Below are 20495 nucleotides of genomic sequence, written 5' to 3'. Positions count from 1 at the left end.
TAGGTCCGTTATGTTATTTATGACTTGTGTGCAAAATTTGAGGTCAATCGGACTTGATTTGATAGGTTCCGGCGTCATTTGTAGAAATTAGAAGCTTCAAAGTTCATTAGGCTTGAATTGGGGTATGATTCGTGATTTTAGCGTTGTTTGATATGATTTGAAGCCTCGACTAAGTTCGTATTATATTTTGGGACATGTTGGTATATTTGGTTGAGGTCCCGGGGGCCTCGGGTGAGTTTCAGAAGGTTAACGGATCATTTTTGGACTTGGCATGTTGGGTAAAGACTGTTGGTGTATTTTTCTGGTTTCCTTCTTCGCGTTCGCGAGTGGGCCCTCGCATTCGCGAAGGAGAATATGAGGCCGGCAAGATTTTCCCTTCGCGTTCGCGAAGAGGAGCTAGGTTATGCATCGCGTTCGCGAAGGGAAAAATAGTGGGCATGGGTATTTAGAAGAGCTCGGTAAAGCATCGCGTTCGCGAGGGGGTCTCGCATTCGCGAAGAGCAATGTTTGGCAGCGCAAATTTGTGCTTCGCGAACGCGAGGCACTGACCGTGTTCGCGAAGAAGAAACCACTGGACAAAAACTTTAAGTTCTGAAAATGGTCCATTTTTACCGATTTGGAGCTCGGGTTGAGGCGATTTTTGGGAGATTTTCAGAGAAAACAATGGGATAAGTGTTCTTAACTCAATATTGGTTAAATTACCCGAATCCATGGTTATTTTTAACATTTAATGGGTGAATTAAGTTGGAAAGATTAGAAAACCCTTTTGGTTAATTTGAAGATTTGAGGGTCGAGTTAATGTCGGAATTAAGTAAAATTGGTATGGCTAGACTCGTGGTTGAATGGGCTTTCGGATTTTGTAACTCTTGTCGGGTTCTGAGACGTGGGCCCCATGGACGATTTTTGAGCTAATTTCGGATTTTTGTTGGAAAATTAGTATTTTCTTATGGAATTAATTCCAATAAATTTTATTGACTGAATCGAATTATTTGTGGTTAGATTCGAGGCGTTTGGAGGTCAATTCAAGTAAGAAGGCGATTATGGAATATTAGCATAACTTCAAAAAGGTAAGTATCTTGCCTAAGCTTGAGTGAGGGAATTACCCCTTAGGCATTGAGTCTTATGTACAATTTGTGTAATTAAAAAACCATATACGCGAGGTGACGAGTACGTACTTGGTTTATATGTACAAATTTCATTGGCTAAAATCCTTAGACGCCCTTATGTATTAAATTGGAAATTATTGGCACTTATTAAATCCTTTAATTGTCTTGTCTAAATTCTTGTTTTGTTGGATTTGTATATATATATGATGATTTGGTGTGATTGCCACCTTGATTTTTATGTGAAATATTATTTTGTTGAGTTGTTCACTCCTGGATATATTTGTTAAGATTTTGTGCATATTATGGTCGAGCCATGTGCTCCGTATTGCGGAAAATAATGTATTGTTGAATTTTGTGGCAAGTTGTAATATTTGAGAACTTGATGTGCAATCTGTGATAAGTTATAATATTTGAGCACTTGATGTGCAATCTGTGATAAGTTGTAATATTTGAGCACTTAATGTGCAATCTGTGTTATGTTGTAATATTTGAGCACTTGAGGTGCAATTTATGAGATGTGATATTGGTACGTTATATTGTTGGAAAGTTTTGTTTGGGTGTTTGCACGAGGTTTCTGCCATGCTATTATTATTATTATTGATTTATGTACATGCGGCGTGACAAGGTGGGATATATATATGTGGGTTTGCGCATGTGGCGAGACAAGGTGGGAACATTATTATACACGTGTGGCGAGACAAGGCGAGCATTTACTTTACTATTACACACGTGGCGAGACAAGGTGGGCTATGTCGGGGATTGATTTGTGATGGCCTAGGGGCCTTGTTGTTGTTGTTGCATATTTACTTTGGTACTACGAGGCGGTACCTCGGGAGATCCCTCCCCCCCTCCTGTCTTGCATATTTACTTTTGGGACTACGAGGCAGTACCTCGGGAGATCCCCTGTTGAGCATTTACTTTGGAACTATGGTTGCACTTGCCTTTGATTTTTTTGTTTTTCCGTGATATGTAAATTCTTGTGCTCTTCCGTGATGTATTATTTGATTTTATTATGTGTTTTGTATTCCTTGTTGTACTGTGTTGGTTCTGGCTCTTTGTACAAGACTCTAAGGATTTGTGTTTATATTTTTTTTTCTGGATTTCGAGATTTGAGTCGTTTCGAATAAAAGAAATTGATATTATGTTTTAATGTAAGAAATTTTTACATCCAAATTAGTAGTCATTGGATGCTTCATTTTAAATGAAATATCATTTTCTTCATCCAAACGAATTCAAAAATAAACTCATTTCTTTGATGATTTCTTACTTGATTTTTAAACTTACTTTATTGAAAATAAATTGATCATGCGGATCTTATATACATTGATATTTTGGTACGTGAGTTGTCTGTGTGGTTATGAAAGAAATATGGGCATGAGGTGCCAGGGAAAATATGATGATTTTATTATTGACGTGTGAGTTGTCCGTGTGGTTGTGATAGAAATATGGGCACGAGGTGCCGTGAAAAATATGAAAGTGGGCTGAGACCCGTAATTTTTATGATTGTGAAATAAGGTATCACATGGTAACTTTTACTTGAAAGTATATTTATTTGAAAGAAGTATATTCGAAAGATATTGATTCAAAAGAAGTATATTCGAAAGATATTTGTCTTAAAGAATAATATATGAAGGATTTATAATTGAAGGACTTGATTAATTGAGTGTACTTGTGTTCCTTATTCGTCTGAGCAATAATTATGATGTTCTTGTTGCCTTGATGTTATATCACTAGTTGATTTTGTTGTTATCATTGTTAGTTATTTTCCAGTACTATTGTATACTGCTATATTGCACAGGTTAGTTGACTAGTGAGTGTCTTGACTGTACCTCGTCACTACTCCACTGAGGTTAGTCTTGATACTTACTGGGTACCGACTGTGGTGTACTCATACTATACTTCTGCACATTTTTGTGCAGAGCCAGGTAATGTGGAGTCAGTTGACTGCTCGCTAGCAGTACGGATTTTACTGTGGAGACTCAAGGTAAACCTGTTGCTGCGTTCACAGGCTTTTGAAGTCACCTTCTGATATTGTACTTGCACTGTTTTATATCTATTTCAAAATAGTTGTATTTGTAGACTTTATAGTAATTCAATAGAGCTTATGACTTGTACTACCGGTTTTGGGAATTGTAAATTTTATGGAGGTTTCCATTTCAAAGATTGTTAGATGTTATTAAATTATTATTGTTATTAAATAAATATTAGGCTTACCTAGTTCCTAAGACTAGGTGCCATCACGTTACCCAATGGAGGAAAAATTGGGTCGTGACAAGTTCCTTATTTATTATTGTTACTTATTGAGTTGGTTATAGTTATGCTACACCCTGCACTTCGTGTGCAGATCTAGGTGTTCACGGCCATAGCGAATGTTGATATTGGGCAGCTGATTCAGGAGACTATCGAGGTAGCTGCATGGCATTTGCAGGTCTTGGCTCTCCTTCATTATCTTTATCGCATTTCAGTTCTTATTCCTTAGACATTGTATTAGACGGTTCCTGGTATTGATGCTCATGTACTCGATGACACCCCGATTTTGGCATAGATTGTATCGTGTTGCGGGTTTACTTCTGTTCCAAAAAGGTTTTTATTAAATATTAATTTTCTCTTTCTATAATTTCAAAGCTTTTGTTGTGTTAAGATAGTTGAGTAGTGGCTTGCCTAGTTCCATGATATGCATCATCACGGCGGTTGATTTTGGGCCGTGATAAGTTGGTATCAGAGCCTAGGTTACATAGGTCTCACGAGTCATGAGTAGGCTTAGTAGAGTCTTATGGATCGGTACAGAGACAGTTGTACTTATCTTCGAAAGGTTGTCGAACCCTTAGGAAACTTCACATTCTTGAATTATTGTCGTGCGAATCTATTGATTCTGATAACTAAACTCCTGTTGTTCTATTCTCTAACATATGGTGAGGACACGTACTACTGGGCAGGATGGACAACCACTAGTACCACCGGTTAGGGCCGCGAGAGGCCGAGGTCGCGGTAGAGGCCACGATAGGGGTAGAGGTGCAGCTCGCATAGCAGCTAGGGTAGCACCTGCAGATACACAAGTTACCCCAGTTCAGGAGCAGGTTCCAGTTATGGATGAACCTGTGGGACCAGCTCAGGCACCACCTATGCCCCTTGTGATTACAGGCCTTCAGGAGGCCTTAACTCAGATTCTGATAGTTTGTACCGGCCTTGGTCAGGTGGTTTCGGCTCAGGCAGCACCTGCCACTTCTCATGCGGGGAAGGTACTCAAACCCCTGTTTCCTGAACTCCAGATCAGGTAGTACAGGGACTTCAGATACCGGGGCACCACCAGCCCAGCCGATTAAAGCTGCTCAGGCCCATGTAGTTCCTGTTATGTCTGATGATGAGCAGCGGATATTGGAGAGGTTTGGGAGACTCCAGCCTCCATCTTTCAGTGGTACAAAGGCGGAGGATGCCAGGGTTTCTTGGACAAGTGTCATAGGATTCTCCGTACAACATGTATTCTGGAGACCAGTGGGATCTCGTTCACTACTTTTCAGTTCTCTAAGGATACCTTCAGTTGGTGGGAGGGTTATGAGAGGCGTAGGCCGGTCGGCGCAGCACCCCTTATATGGCAAGAGTTCTCTGTTCTCTTCCTGGAGAAGTTCGTGCCTCAGTCCTGCAGAGAGGAGCTACGTAGATAGTTTGAGCAGCTTTGTTAGGGTGATATGTCTGTGACGCAGTACGAGATGAGGTTTTGTGAGTTGGCCCGTCATGCAGTCTGGTTGGTTCCCACAGAAAGGGAGAGTATCAGGAGGTTCATTGATGGCCTCACATTTCAGCTGCGATTGGTTATGACTAGAGAGAGGGTGCCTGGTGCTACTTTCGATAAGATTGTCTACATTGCTCGTCAGATAGAGATGGTCCACAACCAGGAGAGGGTTGAGAGGGAGGCCAAGAGGCCTCGTGGATAGGGTGGATTCAGCAGTGTTCCTTCTGGGGGTCAGTTCTACCACGACAGTGGTCGTCCTTACAGGTATGCTCAGACGGCTCGCCCAGTTCATCGTGGTGTATCATCTGGCCATGGTTCACACATTTATCAGCAAGGTCACTCATCTCTCAGTGCCCTTCCATCTCAGAGTTCGTCCTGTTCTCCATCGGGTCAGGGCTCGTCTATGCCAGGTCTTTCTACCAGTTATCCCGGTGCTCAGGGCTCCCTCTAGTCCCCACCACCAGCACCAGGGAGTTTCTATGAGTGTGGAGAGTTTGGATATATCAGGAGATATTGTCCCCGCATTACGGGAGGTCCGGCTTAGCAGAAGAGTCAGACTACAGATTCAGCACCAGTTACTTCACCACTCGCTCAGCCAGCTCAGGGTGGGGCCCAGTCAGCTAGAGGTCTCCCTAGAGGGGGAGGCCGATCAGGTGGCAGCCAGGCTCGATTCTATGCTCTTCCCACTAGACCAGATGCCATTGCTTCCGATGCAGTGATCATATGTATTGTCTCAGTCTGCCATATGGATGCCTTTGTATTATTTGACCCCGGTTCCACTTATTCATACGTGTCATTCGTATTTTGCCCATTATCTGAAAATGCCCTATGAGTCCTTAGTTTCATATGTTCATGTATCTACACTGGTGGGCAATACTATTATTGTAGACCGGGTATACCGGTCGTGTGAAGTGACTATTGGGGGATTGGACACTAGAGTTGACCTCTTGTTACTTAGTGTGGTTGATTTCGTTGTGATCTTGGGTATGGACTGGTTGTCTCCATGTCATGCTGTTCTGGATTATCACGCTAAGCCCGTGACATTGGCGATGCCGGGGTTGCCACAGATTGAGTGGCGAGGTTCTCTAGACTATGTTCCCAGTAGAGTGATTTCATACTTGAAGGCTCAGTGAATGGTTGAGAAGGGTTGTCTATCTTATTTGGCCTTTGTGAGGGATGTTAGTGCAGAGACCCCTACTATTAATTCTGTTCCGGTGGTGCAAGATTTCCCGGATGTGTTTCCTGCAGACCTGCCGGCATGCCACCTGACAGGGATATCGACTTTGGCATTGACATGGTGCCGGGCACTCAACCCATTTCTATTCCTCCGTATCTTATGGCACCGACTGAGTTAAAGGAGTTGAAGGAGAAGCTTCAGGAACTCCCTGATAAGGGGTTCATTAGGCCTAGTGTGTCACCTTGGGGTGAACCTGTTCTGTTTGTGAAGAAAAAGGATGGTACCATGAGAATGTGCATTGATTATAGGCAGTTGAACAAGGTCACAATCAAGAACAAGTATCCTTTACCGCGCATTGAGGATCTATTTGACTAGCTTAAAGGAGCGAGGGAGTGTCTCCAAGATTGATCTGAGGTCTGGGTATCACAATTGAAGATTCGAGACTCGGATATTCTTAAGACATCTTTCAGGACCCGTTATGGTCATTATGAATTCCTGGTGATGTCTTTCGGGATGACCAAATCCCTAGCAGCGTTCATGCATCTGATAAACGATGTATTTCAGCCTTATCTTGGGGCACGTGGAGTCCAGTGAGGGTATTCAGATGGATCCGAAGAAGATAGAGGTGGTTCAGAGTTGGCCCAGACTGTTCTCAACTACAGAGATTCAGAGTTTTCTTAGCTTGGCCGGTTATTATCTCCGCTTTGTGAAGAGTTTCTCATCTATTGCATCGCCCTTGACCAAATTGACCCAAAAGGGTGCTCCCTTCAAGTGGTCGGATGAGTGTGAGGAGAGCTTTCAGAAGCTTAAAGCTGCCTTGACCACATCTCCAGTTCTAGTTTTGCCGTCAGCTTCGGGCTCTTATACAATGTATTGTGATGCTTCTCGGATCGGCATAGGATGTGTGTTGATGCAGGATGGTAGAGTGATTTCTTATGCTTTGCTCCAGCTGAAGCCCCATGAGAAGAACTGCCATGTTCATGATTTAGAGTTGGCTACCATTGTTCATGCGCTGAAGGTTTTGAGGCACTATCTTTATGGTGTGTCTTGTGAGGTATTTACAGATCATCGGAGCCTCCATCACTTGTTCAAACAAAAGGATCTAAATTTGAGGCAGCGGAGATGGTTGGAAATACTAAAGGACTATGCCATCACTATTCTGTATCATCCAGGGAAGGCCAATGTGGTGGCCGATGCCTTGAGTAGGAAGACAGTGAGTATGGGGAGTCTTGCTTTTCTTCTCGTTGGAGAGAGGCCTCTTGCAGTTGATGTTTAGGCTTTGGCCAACCGGTTCGTGAGATTGGAGATTTCGGAGCCCAGTCGGGTTCTCGCTTGTGTGGTTTTTCGGTCTTCCTTATTTGATCGCATCAGAGAGAATTAGTATGATGATCCTCATTTGTTTGTCCTCAAGGATAGGGTTCAACACGGTGATGCCAGAGATGTGATTATTGGGGATGATGGGGTATTGAGGATGGAGGGTCAGATTTGTGTGCCCAATGTGGATGGGCTACGTAAGTTGATTCTTGAGGATGCCCACATTCGCGGTAATCCATTCATCCGAGTGCCACGAAAATGTATCAGGACTTAAGGCAGCACTATTGGTGGAGAAAGATGAAGAAGGACATAGTGGGGTTTGTAGCTAGGTGCCTTAACTGTCACTAGGTAAAATATGAGCATCAGAGACCGGGTGGTTTGCTTCAGAGGATAAAGATTCCAGAGTAGAAGTGGGAGCAGATCACCATGGATTTCGTAGTTGGGCTCCCACCGATTGTGGATCAGCTGACCAAGTCCGTGCACTTTATTCCAGTGGGCACCACTTATTCTTCAGAGCGGGTGGCTGAGATTTACATCCGAGAGATTATCCGCCTTCACGGTGTGCCGGTTTCTATCATTTCAGATAGAGGCACGCAGTTTACATCGCAGTTTTGGAGAGCCGTGCAACGAGAGTTGGGCACTCAAGTGGAGTTGAGTACATCATTTCACCCTCATATGGACGGTCAATCCAAGCAAACTATTCAGATATTGGAGGATATGCTACGTGCGTGTGTCATTGATTTTAGGGGTTCATGGGACCAGTTTCTACCACTCGCGGAGTTTGCTTACAAAACAGTTATCAGTCGAGTATCCAGATGGCCTAGTATGAGGCTTTGTATGGGAGGCGGTGTAGATCATCCGGTGGGTTGATTTGAGCCCAGTGAGGCTAGGCTTTTGGGTACATACTTAGTTCAGGATGCATTGGATAAGGTCAAATTGATTCAGGAGCGGCTTCGTACAGCATTGTCTAGATAGAAGAACTATGCGGACAAGAAGGTCCGTGATGTGTCTTACATGGTTGGGGAGAAGGTTATGCTGAAGGTTTCACCAATGAAGGGTGTTATGCGGTTCAGGAAGAAGGGCAAGTTGAGACCTCGGTTCATTGGGCCGTTTGAGGTACTTCATATGATTGGGGAGGTGTCTTACAAGTCTGCCTTGCCACCTAACTTGTCGAGTGTGCATCAAGTATTTCATGTTTCTATGCTCTGAAAGTATGTTGGCGACCCGTCTCATGTTTTGGATCTCAACATGATTTAGTTGGATGGTGATTTGACTTATGATGTGGAGCCGGTGGCTATTCTGGGTCGGCAGGTTCGAAAGTTAAGGTCAAAGGATATAGATTCAGTGAAGGTGCAGTGGAGAGGTCAGCCAGTCGAGGAGGCTACTTGGTAGACCGAGCGGGAGATGCGGAACAGATATCCACACCTATTTGGAACCTTAGGTATGTTTCTAGACCCCGTTCGAGGACAGACATTTATTTAAGAGAGGGAGGATGTAACGACCCCGGTCGATCGTTTCGAGAGTTGTAGCCCCGTTCCACCATTTTTCTGCTCCTTTTGTATTGTAAAGCTGTTATATGACTTATCGGGTTAGTTGGTTCGGGTCCGGTGAGATTTCAGTGTGAATTGAGACACTTAGTCTCTTAATTAAAAGCTTAAGTTGAAAAAGTTGATCGGATGTCGACTTATGTGTAAACGACCTCGGATTTAAATTTTTATGGTTCCGTTAGCTCTGTTAGGTTCTTTTGGACTTAGGAGCGTGTCTGGATTGTGATTTGGAGGTCCGTAGTAGAATTAGGCTTGAATGGCGAAAGTTGGAATTTTGGAAAGATTGATCGGGGGTGGAAATTTTGATATCGGGGTCGGATTGGATTTACGGAAGTTGGAGTAGGTTCATGGTGTCATTTATGACTTGTGTGCTTAAATTTGAGGTCAATCAAATGTGATTTGATAGGTTTCGACGTCGTTTATAGAATTTGGAAATTTCATAGTTTATTAGGCTTGAATCCGTGTGGAATTCGTGTTTTTGATGTTGTTTGAGATTATTTGAGGGTCCGATAAGTTCGTATTGGGTTATAAGACTTGTTTGTATGTTTGGCTGAGGTCCCAGAGGCCTCGGGTTAAATTCAGGTGGTTAACGGACTTGGAAGTAAGTTGAGGAAGCAGCTGAAGTTTTGCTGCTACTAGTGTAATCGCACCTACGGAGTGGGAACCGCAGGTCCGAGCCCGCAGAAGTGGGGAGGGAGCCACTGAAGCGGCCAAGAAGGATTTGGGCAGAAGATGCAGATGCGGGCATGTGGGTGCAGAAGCGCTTGCGCAGAAGCTGGTGGACACGCGCAGGTGCGATGGAATTTTTCGTACCTGCGAAGGCGCAGATGCGGTCCAAGGCTCGCAGAAGCGGAGGCAGCTGAGCTAAGTGACTTTCGCAGATGCAGAGTTTTCACCGCAGAAGCGGGGCCGCATATGCGGAAATATGGCCGCAAGTGCGAAAGGGGTCTGAGCAGAATGTTTAAAAAATGAGAATTTCATGATTTTGGCTTCATTTCAACATTTTAAGCTAGGATTTTGGAGATTTTTAGAGAGCTTTTCAGGGGTAAATCTTGAGGTAAGATCCCTATGTCCATTTTTCTTAATGATTACATTTTCTCCAGTAATTTTACACCTAGTTGGTGCATTTTTAGGTGAAATTTGGGGGTTTGAGACTAGGGATTTAGAGAGTTAATTTGTGGGATTTGAATAGCGATTGGATTTCGGAGTTTAACAAATTTGGTATGGTTAGACTCGTGAGTAAATGAGTTTTCGGATTTTGTGTCTTTTGTCGTATTTCGAGATATGCCCTCCCCTTCCCCCCCCCGGGGGGGGAGGTTGAGCCAATTTCGGATTTTTGGCTTATAATTTATATTTTTCTTATAGAATTAATTTCTTTAGCCATATTGATTGTATTGTATTGCTTGTGGTTAGATTCGGGACGTTTGGAGGCCGATTCGCGAGGTAATGGTATTTTGGAGTAGAGTTTTGGCTCGGATTCAGGTAAGTAACAGTTTTAAATATGGTTCTAAGGGTATGAAACCCCGAATTTTGTTATTATATGATTGTTTTGGTGGTGACACACATGCTAGGTGACAGGCGTGTGGAGGTGCACCGTAGGAATTGTGACTTGGTCCATTCCGTGGAATTGTAAAGTGAATAACTTGTCGTTAGCTAGATGTTCTCCCTCTATTGTTGAAATTTGACTGCAAATCATGTTAGGAGTCATGCTTAGGCTATGTGATTACACTGTTGGGACCCACAGAGATCGTGTACTTGTTGAATTAATTGTTAATTGATGTTTTGTACTCAGTCACGGTTTTCTTGCGTATCATATCTCAGTCTCTTCTTATTTCTTGTTGGTATATTATATTATCTTTGTTTGGGCTGATTTTTTTATGGTTTCTGAGAGCTCGAGAGACTGGAGAGGTTGGTGACTGAGTTAGGGCCTGAGTGCCGAGCTGTGAGCTATATGTATATATATGGATCGGGTTGCACGCCGCAACGGGCCTAAGGGTTGTATGTTTATGGATCGGGTTGCAAGTCGCAATGAGCCTTAGGGCTGCATATATATATATGGAATGGGTTGCACGTCGCAATGAGCCTTATGGCTATTTATATGGGATCGGGCTACACGCCGCAGCGATATAGCGCTTGGGCTGAAGGAGCCCCTCCAGAGTCTGTACACCCCTAGTGATCGCAGATACCTATTGAGTGTGAGTGTTGAGGGCTGAGAGCTGAGTGATGAGCTATTGAGAAAGACTGAGTGACTGTTGCCGTGAGAGGCGGTATTTGCTTTCATTGTTGTTGCACATAGCTGCTATATGTCATTGTTTTGAAATTTTTGAGAGATACTATATCCGGATTTTACTTGAACTTGACATGTATAAACTGATTTGACTAAATTGCCGGATTTGGAAGCATGTCTACTTTCTTGTTGAGATCACTAGAAATGAAACTATAACTGTGTAGCTCATCACTATCTTTCAGTTTCTTATTTATTATTGTTACTTACTGAGTAGGTTGTACTCACGCTACAGTTCCTGGTATAGATACTCATGTACTCGATAACACCCCGGTTTTGGGATAGATTGTATCGTGTTGCGGGTTTATTTCTGTTCCAAAAAGGTTTTTCTTAAATATTAATTGCTTCCGTCTATAATTTCAAATATTTTGTTGTGTTAAGATAGTTGAGTAGTGGCTTGCCTAGTTTCACGATAGGCGCCATCACGGCGGTTGGTTTTGGGTCGTGACAGGTGCGACCCTCTGAACTCTATGTGAACATGGGATGATTTATGCATTGTGATTTCCTTTAAGGAGAGCATTAGAACAATGGTAAAGTTGTCTCTGCGTGACCTATAGATCACAGGTTCGTGAAAGTAACCACTAATGCTTGTATTATGATAAGTTGTCTATATTACACATGTCTATATCACATCAATTGGGGTCTGCTCCTGATCCTGCATGAATGCGGAATGCCTTGTGGAGTGTGTTGTCCTTTTTTATCTTTTATTTGTCACTCTCTCTCTCCTTCTTCTTCTTTATTTAAACTTTAACCATTTGGTAGTTAAAATTATTAATCCAACCAATTCAGATTCACGAAGTATATAGATGTATTTAAGGAAAAATTGCTCCATATCAAAAATAATAAAAAAGATCAATCCTGAAGCTAAAACTTAAAATCATTGAATAAGGGTGGAGAGATTCAATCCTTCCCGTCACATATATTAACTCATAATTTCTTTTCATAACTATAAAATATAAACGTGATTTTACATTAATGAAATTATTTTTCTCTTTTTCATGCTCTTTTACATTAGTATTTCTTTTGCAGTTTTAAATACTATTTTGGTAATGTTATGTTAGTGAAGTGTCTACCTCCTACAATTCTTTTGAATTTTTTGATTAAAGTGTTTGGATGAAGTCATTGATTAAAGAGAGACAAAAAAAAATATTTGGCCTATTCCAACAAAAAAGTTCCACATTATTTCCGTTTCCTTTTGAAATATAATAATTTCAGATAAGAATAAATATATGAAGTTAGAGTTCTACAGAAAACAGAGCCAAAAGCCCGTAAGACGCTTCTCTTAGTTTTTATTCCAGAACAAAATGAATATGCTTATAGTTTTATTTATATAAAAAAAAAAACATGCATTAAAGGTTCTATTTGTTGGAAGACTAATTAAAAATTTGGAAATCTAATTGTCTAAAATGTGATACTTGCTAGCTATATTTTGTGTGGAATTGCGAAGAATTTTGAGATACACTGAGATTTACGAACTTAGAATAAAGTATTGTTGAGCTTAGAATAATGTGTAGCACAAATTTATCGGATTTTTTGTGTCTTACGTTGGATGTTGAAGTTACTATTTATAGCTACATATAAGGAACAAGGTCTCAGGATCAATCCCCTCTTAAATGACAATTATGGGGGTCCTTGATGAATGTGTAACGGCAGGCTATGAATGCCAAAATTTTCTGTAACGATTATGTATTTAATACTGAAGAATATTTTTCATTGAATGTCATCGAGTGACAAACATTCGTTTATCCTCGTTAGCAATATTTTTTTCGGAGTCTGCCCTGTGCCAACCAAAGCTGATATCCCCGGTCTTGGTTCCCCCTTGCCTCATTTTTTGTCTGTCTCTGATTCCCACGTGTCGCTCTATTATTCAAGTATTTAATATGAACCGATTTTACCCTATACAGATAGTCTCCCCTACTTTCCGGCGGTACATCTTTGTGTCATCGGGAAGTTGGTGAAAATTTATTTCTTGGCGGAAAATTTTATGATCCCTTCAGAAAAGCTTTTGACACTTGATTAGATGCACGTCTCTCCGCATTTAATATCCCGAACACGCGTCACTCCATGATTTAGTAATATTTTTGCCGGTTCTCGAAGTAATCATGGCCACGATTTTAGCCGCCTGTTTCTTTACTTATATGCTCCATTCTTCTTCTTTTACACTTCACATCTCTTCAAACTCTTTCAACTTCTTTGAATTCAACTCTTTCTTGCTTTCTCTCTTCTTTAATCTTCTTCTTCAAAGAACTTTTATTACCTTCCGCTAACCATGACTTCTCCAAAAACTCCAGTTCTCTTAAAAACAAAGAAAACACCAATGATGCTGCCCCTCCTAAGGTGAGCAACATCATTCCCAGAAGACTCAACACAACCAAGGACTTCGAAGAGAAGTTTAGTTCTACAAGTTCTCGTACATGAGTTGTTGGCGTGTACCTTTCTTCCATCCGTCCTTCTAGCATTTCTGTTGTCAAGGAGGATTGTGATTGCCATGATCTGAACATCATCCCTCCCGAACTGGTGGAGCGAGTAATCTTCCCTAAGAAGGGTTTTTTTATGTATGTTTATACGTACATATTCACTTTGGGTGCGTTTTCTTTGAGCAGGGGAATTGACCCCGTGATTTTGGAGTTGTGCCACATATGGGCCCTTCGGTGTGACGAAAGGTAGCCTGTCTATGGTGGATGTGCCAGGAGATAAAGGAAGAGTTCACCTTGGCTTACATAATGAAACTCTATTCCCCCAAGATTTTTCGTAGGGGGGAGGGGGTAATAAACTTCAGCAAACGTGGCCATCATGCTCTGCTCACTAGCATGGATGATGACAACGACCGTAGATGGATGAAGCGGTTTATTGTTGTTGCCACCAGGGATAAATCCCAGCCATAAATCCATCTTTCCCTGAGTCATGGACTCGTACACGTAAGTTCAACGTTTGTCTTTTCTCTAAAAAAAGGTTGTTTCGTGTTGATATTGATCCTTCTCTTTTCATTATTTTAGCAACTCGGTGGACACTACCAAGGGTTGAAGGCTTGGATCATTGGGTTCAGAAAATCTTGAACATTACCATGCCTGAGACCCGCTGATGGAAAGAACTAGCCCACAAATACGGGTGGAAGGCAAAAAATCATGGTAGAAGAAATTAATCTTGTCTTTATCTTTGTGTAGAAGAAAATTGATTAACTTTTTTTCCCGTTGAATTCAGGTCTTCCGCAGGGCTCTGTTACCATCCCTGATGAGGATGTTTTGGTTGATCCTGCAGAGGCTGCGAGGTTGATGAAGGAGGCTTTTACCCGAACAGATGCCACCAGACCTGCTTCCGGTGCAAGTGTTTCCTCTCGAAGTCCCCCGCCAGAAAGCAAGCAACCGAAAATATGACGCTCTTCCTCAACCGAGGGCAAGAATAAAAAGGCAAAAAAATTCGCGCCCGAACCAGTCGTAGTCATTATGGTGATTGATGATGATGGGGAAGCCAGTGATGAAGGGGCTTCCCTATGAAGGAGACAAAGACCTTTATCAGCTGAATCTGAAAAGCTTATAACCCCAACCGAGAATGATGCCTGTCACGACCCGGAATTCCCAACCTCGGGATCGTGATGGCGCCTAATATTTCACTTTCTAGGCAAGCCAACGTTAGATGTAATTATTAACCATTTTAACAAACTTCAAATACGATGACAATAAAGAAACTGAATAGTCTGAAACAAGGTAAATAAACTAATAAGTGATGAAATCCAAATACAAACCCCGGATCTGATGTCACGATTACATGAGCATCCAAGATACTACAAATAATGGTCTGAAATAAACATAATTGTCTGAATCAAATGAAAAGCTAAAAGATGTAGAAGGGGACTTCAGAGCTGCGGACGTTGTGCAACTATACCTCAAGTCCCCACCATATAATCGTCTATCAATATTATAGTCCATCCTTATTCCGATATTTCAATTCATTAGCTTTCAATTTACGTTGCGGCGTGCAACCCGCTCCCCAAACAATGTCAATTAGCAATAGTAGCTCAATAACTAAGATTTACAAGAAATCATACATCAAGAGAACCAATGTACGAGCAATGCAGAATAACATGATAATCAAAGAGACTCGAACTACTCGGATATCTCAACTTTACCAACTCAATGATATCTACTTTTAACAATACGTACAAGTGAAACTACTTCAATGAAGGCAACAATTAATACGAAACTATAAGGCAACAAGGCATAAGACAATTTAGATATATAAGGGAAACAAATAGAGACAAGTAGTAAATAATTATGGAATCATGGAGGGGATGAACAATTGAATACAAGAAATGCTAAATGGCAAGTAGCAAGTATGACATGGAAGTCAAATAATCATGTAGCAATTAATGCATGAAACAAGACATAATATGAAGCGATGAAGATAGGGAAAACAAGTAATGTAACAGTTAAGTCATGGAATAAAGTAATTAATGAAATACGGGATGGAAACAAGTAATTTGACATCGTATATACACTTGTCACCTCTACACATGTAATTCACATAGCACATCGTTCAACGGTTCCTAATTCCCTCAAATCATGGTTAGACCCAACGCTTACCTCGCTCCGCACGCGAATCAAAGCTCTACCGGTGCCTTTCCTCTAAATTCCGCCTCCAAACCAATCGAATCTAACAAAAACCGACTCAATAATATCAAATAATGCTAGGAAAATCAATTAAAATACATAAAGTTAAGATCTTTATACATTTTCCCAAAAAGTTAACAAAAGTCAACCCGGGCCCGCTTGATTTGTGTTAATACCCAATTTTGCCCTCATATTTTTATAAGTATCATATATTTTTAAACAATATCATTCATGTATCATCACCAATTTACGAGAGTCATACGAGTATTTTCTATAATTTTTCATAATTTCTAAAAGCTTTAAAATTGATTTTCTTACATTTAAATTATTTGAATATGTATAGATTACCCTCTAAATTATTTTGATGTGACTTAATCATCCGAATTTATTATTTTCATCCACATATATATCTCATAATATTTTTCTTTGTTTTTATATAATTATATTTATATTTTAAAACTATTTTATACAATTTTGCAATAATAGCCTATATTCTATACATAATTGTATATATTATATTATTTATATCAAAATAGCTTTTCTTATATTTTTTTAATGTTAAGTTGTTATTTTACTGCCGAATAATATTTTTAATTATTTATTAGTCATTTTTATAATTTATATTTTTAATAAATTTCGTGTATTTAAACTGTGTACCAACTTTTGAGTTAATTTCGGACCCAATACACCAGCCCAAACCCCAAAACCTCAGCCCAATAATCCCAAACCCAAACCAGACAACCCCTAACCTGGTCGCAACCCACCTTACGATCCGCCCCACTTCCCCTTTAATCATGATTGTTGATCTTAGATGATCAACGACCCACAATAGCCCTTCCCCTTTCCTTATATCTCCATAACCTAAACCCTAGAGACATTTTCCCCACCCAGTCGCCTCTGCACTTTCTCATCTCCCCACTCCTACACTAAACCCTAGCCCCCTCATCCCAAATCCCCTCAAAACCCGGCTAAACCATGAAATTCTTTCACAATCTTCTTACCTTATTTGCATTATCTCATTATCATTCATACGTCGTGGTGTTACTTAGTATTGGCCCAATTTTGGCAAGTATTACCTATTCGAATCGAGTGAAATCATCCTCAACTTACAAGATTTAGACGAAAATCTGTCTGTATACACTCTCAACAAGGTCGTATGGGTCTGATTCCCCGAGATTCTTGGCTAATTTTTTGACTACTCGTCAAACTAGGGTTTGTCCAATTTTTACCTATTCTGAATCGGAATAGGCTATGCGTGCGATTTTCCTTTTCCTTGCTTGAGCTTGATTGATTTTCTTTCCTTATTTTGTGCTTAATTATCTATCACCCATGTTTGTTCGTTCAACTTCTACCACTACATAAACCCCTTCCCCGTTCCCTTTTGAGGCCTCAAGGATTATTGCTGAATCACGACATTAGTCTCTCATTCTCACTCATTATACTCTGGAATTTGAGACCCTCGATGGCTGAAAGCCAAGGCCATTCGAATTCGATTGTATTCTTTCTCACTGCGAGCACAGCCCGGGGTTCATTCGAGACCCTTGGGAACTCTGACGCATTGTAATTTAGGGGATTCTGCTGCTCTTTTCTACTGTTAAATGAACTACTTCTGAAAATTGCTCTTCACATTTGCTTGTTCGTTAATTGGTAACTGGTAAGTTCTTTTGGCCTTTGTAGTTTTATTCTCTGTTCGTGTGTGTTATTGCTCTATATATCTATGTCATTGAGAGTTTTGTGAATCAATATGCTTCTATGTCATCTCTATTTGCAGCCTATTTGCACAGAACTTATTCTCGTGGTTCTATATTTTTCTAGCATCTGAACTAGCCTAAATTCTAACTCTGATTCTAGCTTTCTTAAGCATGTCTAGCCTGGTGTGTTTGTGTGTGTCTGAATACTTACATCTACTGATTGTCCTGAGTTTATCTTCTACCATATTCTGAATTCTTATGATAAATCAATTTATGCCTAGAATATGTTCTAATTCCTATTAAATCATTTATGTATAACTTAATGCTTTCCTAGAGTTATTTCTTGATCACGTTAATTAGCCAAACATGCTTTCTTTCCACTTAACGTGTGCTCCCTGATTTGTTCAATCTAGTGCTCTTTAATATTGCCTAAAGACCTTTAGAATGAAATGCAATATCTAGCCCCTTCTCCTATATGTTATCAAGACCTAGTGTCTGGATGTCCTGTTAATCTGGAGTTGATATATTTTCACCTTTCATGAGTTCTGATATTGTTTCTGAACTTTGGTATTATGATTGATGCTCAGCGTGTTACCGTTTTCTCATTCTCAACTAAGTGATTGCTCGATCATGAACTTGTTCTGTTATGTTGTTTTCACTAGGCCTTCATGTTAAAACTTTCATATGGAGGCTATGCTATATTTGTTCTTGTCTATGACTTTATTAGATTTTCATGTTTAAATCTTGTGTCTAAAGTTCTTTTAGGCTAATTTTGAATCATTTTACTTTTGAAACTCTTTTGGAATAGTTCAATATCCTATGATGGTCAATCCTATCACTTTAGCTTTATTTCTGAGAACACAAGTATGAACCTGCCTTGTGAACTTGTCAGTATTTCATGTGATCTTGTCTATGTGCTTTGGCTAGAACTGTTATTAGTTACAGCTTTAGGAGTTAAGTGTGAAAAGTTATTTAACTAATTCCATGAATGGTTTGTCACCCGTATGGTTAAGTTTGGCATCCATTTGGCTAAGTAAGTTATTCGTTGGGCATGTTTTTGGGCCATATGTGTAGTTTGACCTTGGCATTGGATTCAGGAAGATTCTACTGTCCTTGTGAGCCTGAGATTTGGGTCTGTTGGTTGGTGAGGCTACTGAAGGCCTAGAAATTCATTGGGTTATTTTATAGTGGGCTTATACTGTTTGACGGGGCTTGTATTTGTTTCACTGTGTATTTCGTCATCTTTGAGTTTGTATTATTCCATTTTTGTCATGTAACTTGTAATAACGAATAATTGGGGCATTAGTGAAATTCGGGAATGGGTTTGCTTTATTCTTGCATAAAGGGTTGAGAACATGCCTATGGGGTCTATATGTTTTATTTGCTATTCTGTTTGACTTGCTCTACTTCTGCACGCTAATAGAAATCATGTCTATAGGAACCACACATATCTCACCTAATTTGACTAATACTCGCTACCTCAAACATGTTAGCCGTTACTATACTTGATTTCTATGTTATTATTGTGCGTTTAGACAACATGCCTATAGGATGTATAACATATGCTTTGTCAACCTAGAAACCATGCCTATAGGAAATCTCACACTTCACTTAACTTGCCTATTACCTGTACATTATTCAAAAGCATGTTTGTTTGACTAAATATTTTACTCGCTCTCATGTCTACTTCTATATGATTATTAGTAGCATGCCTATAGAGTTGTAATCATACATACCTTTGTTAATGCTCATCTAGATACCATGACTATAGGGTCTTAACTAACTAATTAATTAATTAATCGGTTGCTTCTATTATTTTATTATACTGCCACCTAGATAGCATGCCTATAGAATGAGTATGACAAAATTGAGTTCAAATACTAACCATTAGAAATCTTGCTTATAAGATATTGTTACTTTCCTAGAGAGTATATCTATAGACTTAAACGTTGGTAATGTCAAGTTTTCTAATAGCTCTCACTGCCCGTTGCGCAAACCACTTAGAATTCACGTCTATAGGTTTTATAACACATGTAATCTGCAAATTAGTTAATTTGGAACAGCAGCACTGCCTGCACGACTTGAAATCAGAATCATATAGAAATCATGCCCATATGACTTAATGACTCAAATACGTCTTAATCTGGAAATTGTCTATTGTGTAGCCTGGAACTTGTTTGCGTGCTTTGTCGTTATGTATGGAGGCTAACATGAGCCACTCTTTGCTATTATGTGTTGTCCTACTTGTTTTGAATACGTGATTAGTTTTATCATTTTGAGCAACCTAAGTAAAGTCTAGAACCACCCAAATAGAGGTCTAGAGCCTCCTGGATTACAGGAATGGGACAGGTAGTGCACGCATAGGGTACGATTTAGAATTGAATTAGAGCGCCTTTAGGTAACGACTTCAACATAGTAATAGGGTAGCAAGATATAATAGTTTGTGCTCGCTGAATAATATGAGCAACTCCCTACCTTAAGGGAGTTGCAAAGTATTATTTATGTTGCACGGGGTGATCCTTTAGGCTAAAAAACTTAGGACCCCCTTTTCTTTATATACTTGTTATTTACAATTAGTCATCTAACGTATACCATTTTAGTTGTATCCTTGTAATCATTAAGGATTTGTACCAATTCTCATGTGTTATGATAATATTCTTCGACTTCTATACTTTCCTTTGTTTATTTGATCACCTAGCCTAATAATATAATCCACATAGTTTAAAATTCGGTCGGGATCCACAGTTGTGGACCTTGGGGAGTACCTAACACCTTCTCGTTGAGGTAATTTTAGCCCTTACCCAATCATTGGTGACTCGGACTAGTTAAAATAGAGTTATTTGCAAATAGGTGCCCTAACACATCTTAAAAATCGTTCGGTGGCGACTCTTCTCTTTTAATTACCTTCCTTTAAAATAGTTGTCACACGTGAAAGTAGGGCGCGGCAGTCAGAACCCAAAATTTGGACCAAAACCCAATTACCCATTTACTCTCGAGCCCGATTATGTAATTAGTTTCGAAATCCGACCTCAATTTGAG

At 40.2% G+C, this 20495-nt stretch overlaps 1 protein-coding gene across 1 annotated transcript; it reads left to right on the top strand.

Moving 5' to 3' along the window:
- The first annotated feature begins 5657 nt into the window (after positions 1-5657).
- On the top strand, positions 5658-6388 carry LOC138900291 (uncharacterized). The gene is made up of 3 exons (XM_070187014.1): positions 5658-5965; positions 6085-6231; positions 6322-6388. Exons 1-3 carry the CDS (start codon positions 5658-5660, stop codon positions 6386-6388), a joined length of 522 nt encoding a protein of 173 aa, XP_070043115.1.
- The last annotated feature ends 14107 nt before the right edge of the window (positions 6389-20495 follow it).

This window comes from Nicotiana tomentosiformis, chromosome 10 (assembly GCF_000390325.3).
Source record: "Nicotiana tomentosiformis chromosome 10, ASM39032v3, whole genome shotgun sequence".
In the NCBI taxonomy this organism is placed as follows: Eukaryota; Viridiplantae; Streptophyta; class Magnoliopsida; order Solanales; family Solanaceae; genus Nicotiana; species Nicotiana tomentosiformis.
This window is presented reverse-complemented; position numbering and strand designations above follow the sequence as displayed.

What these genes read in the sequence shown, in the direction of transcription:
- LOC138900291 (XM_070187014.1), top strand. Translation starts at nt 5,658, where the DNA reads ATGCCCTATGAGTCCTTAGTTTCATATGTTCATGTATCTACACTGGTG. An exon ending in ATTTCATACTTGAAGGCTCA is followed by an intron (nt 5,966 to 6,084) that starts GTGAATGGTTGA and finishes TGTTTCCTGCAG; the next exon opens with ACCTGCCGGCATGCCACCTG. An exon ending in CAGGAACTCCCTGATAAGGG is followed by an intron (nt 6,232 to 6,321) that starts GTTCATTAGGCC and finishes CATTGATTATAG; the next exon opens with GCAGTTGAACAAGGTCACAA.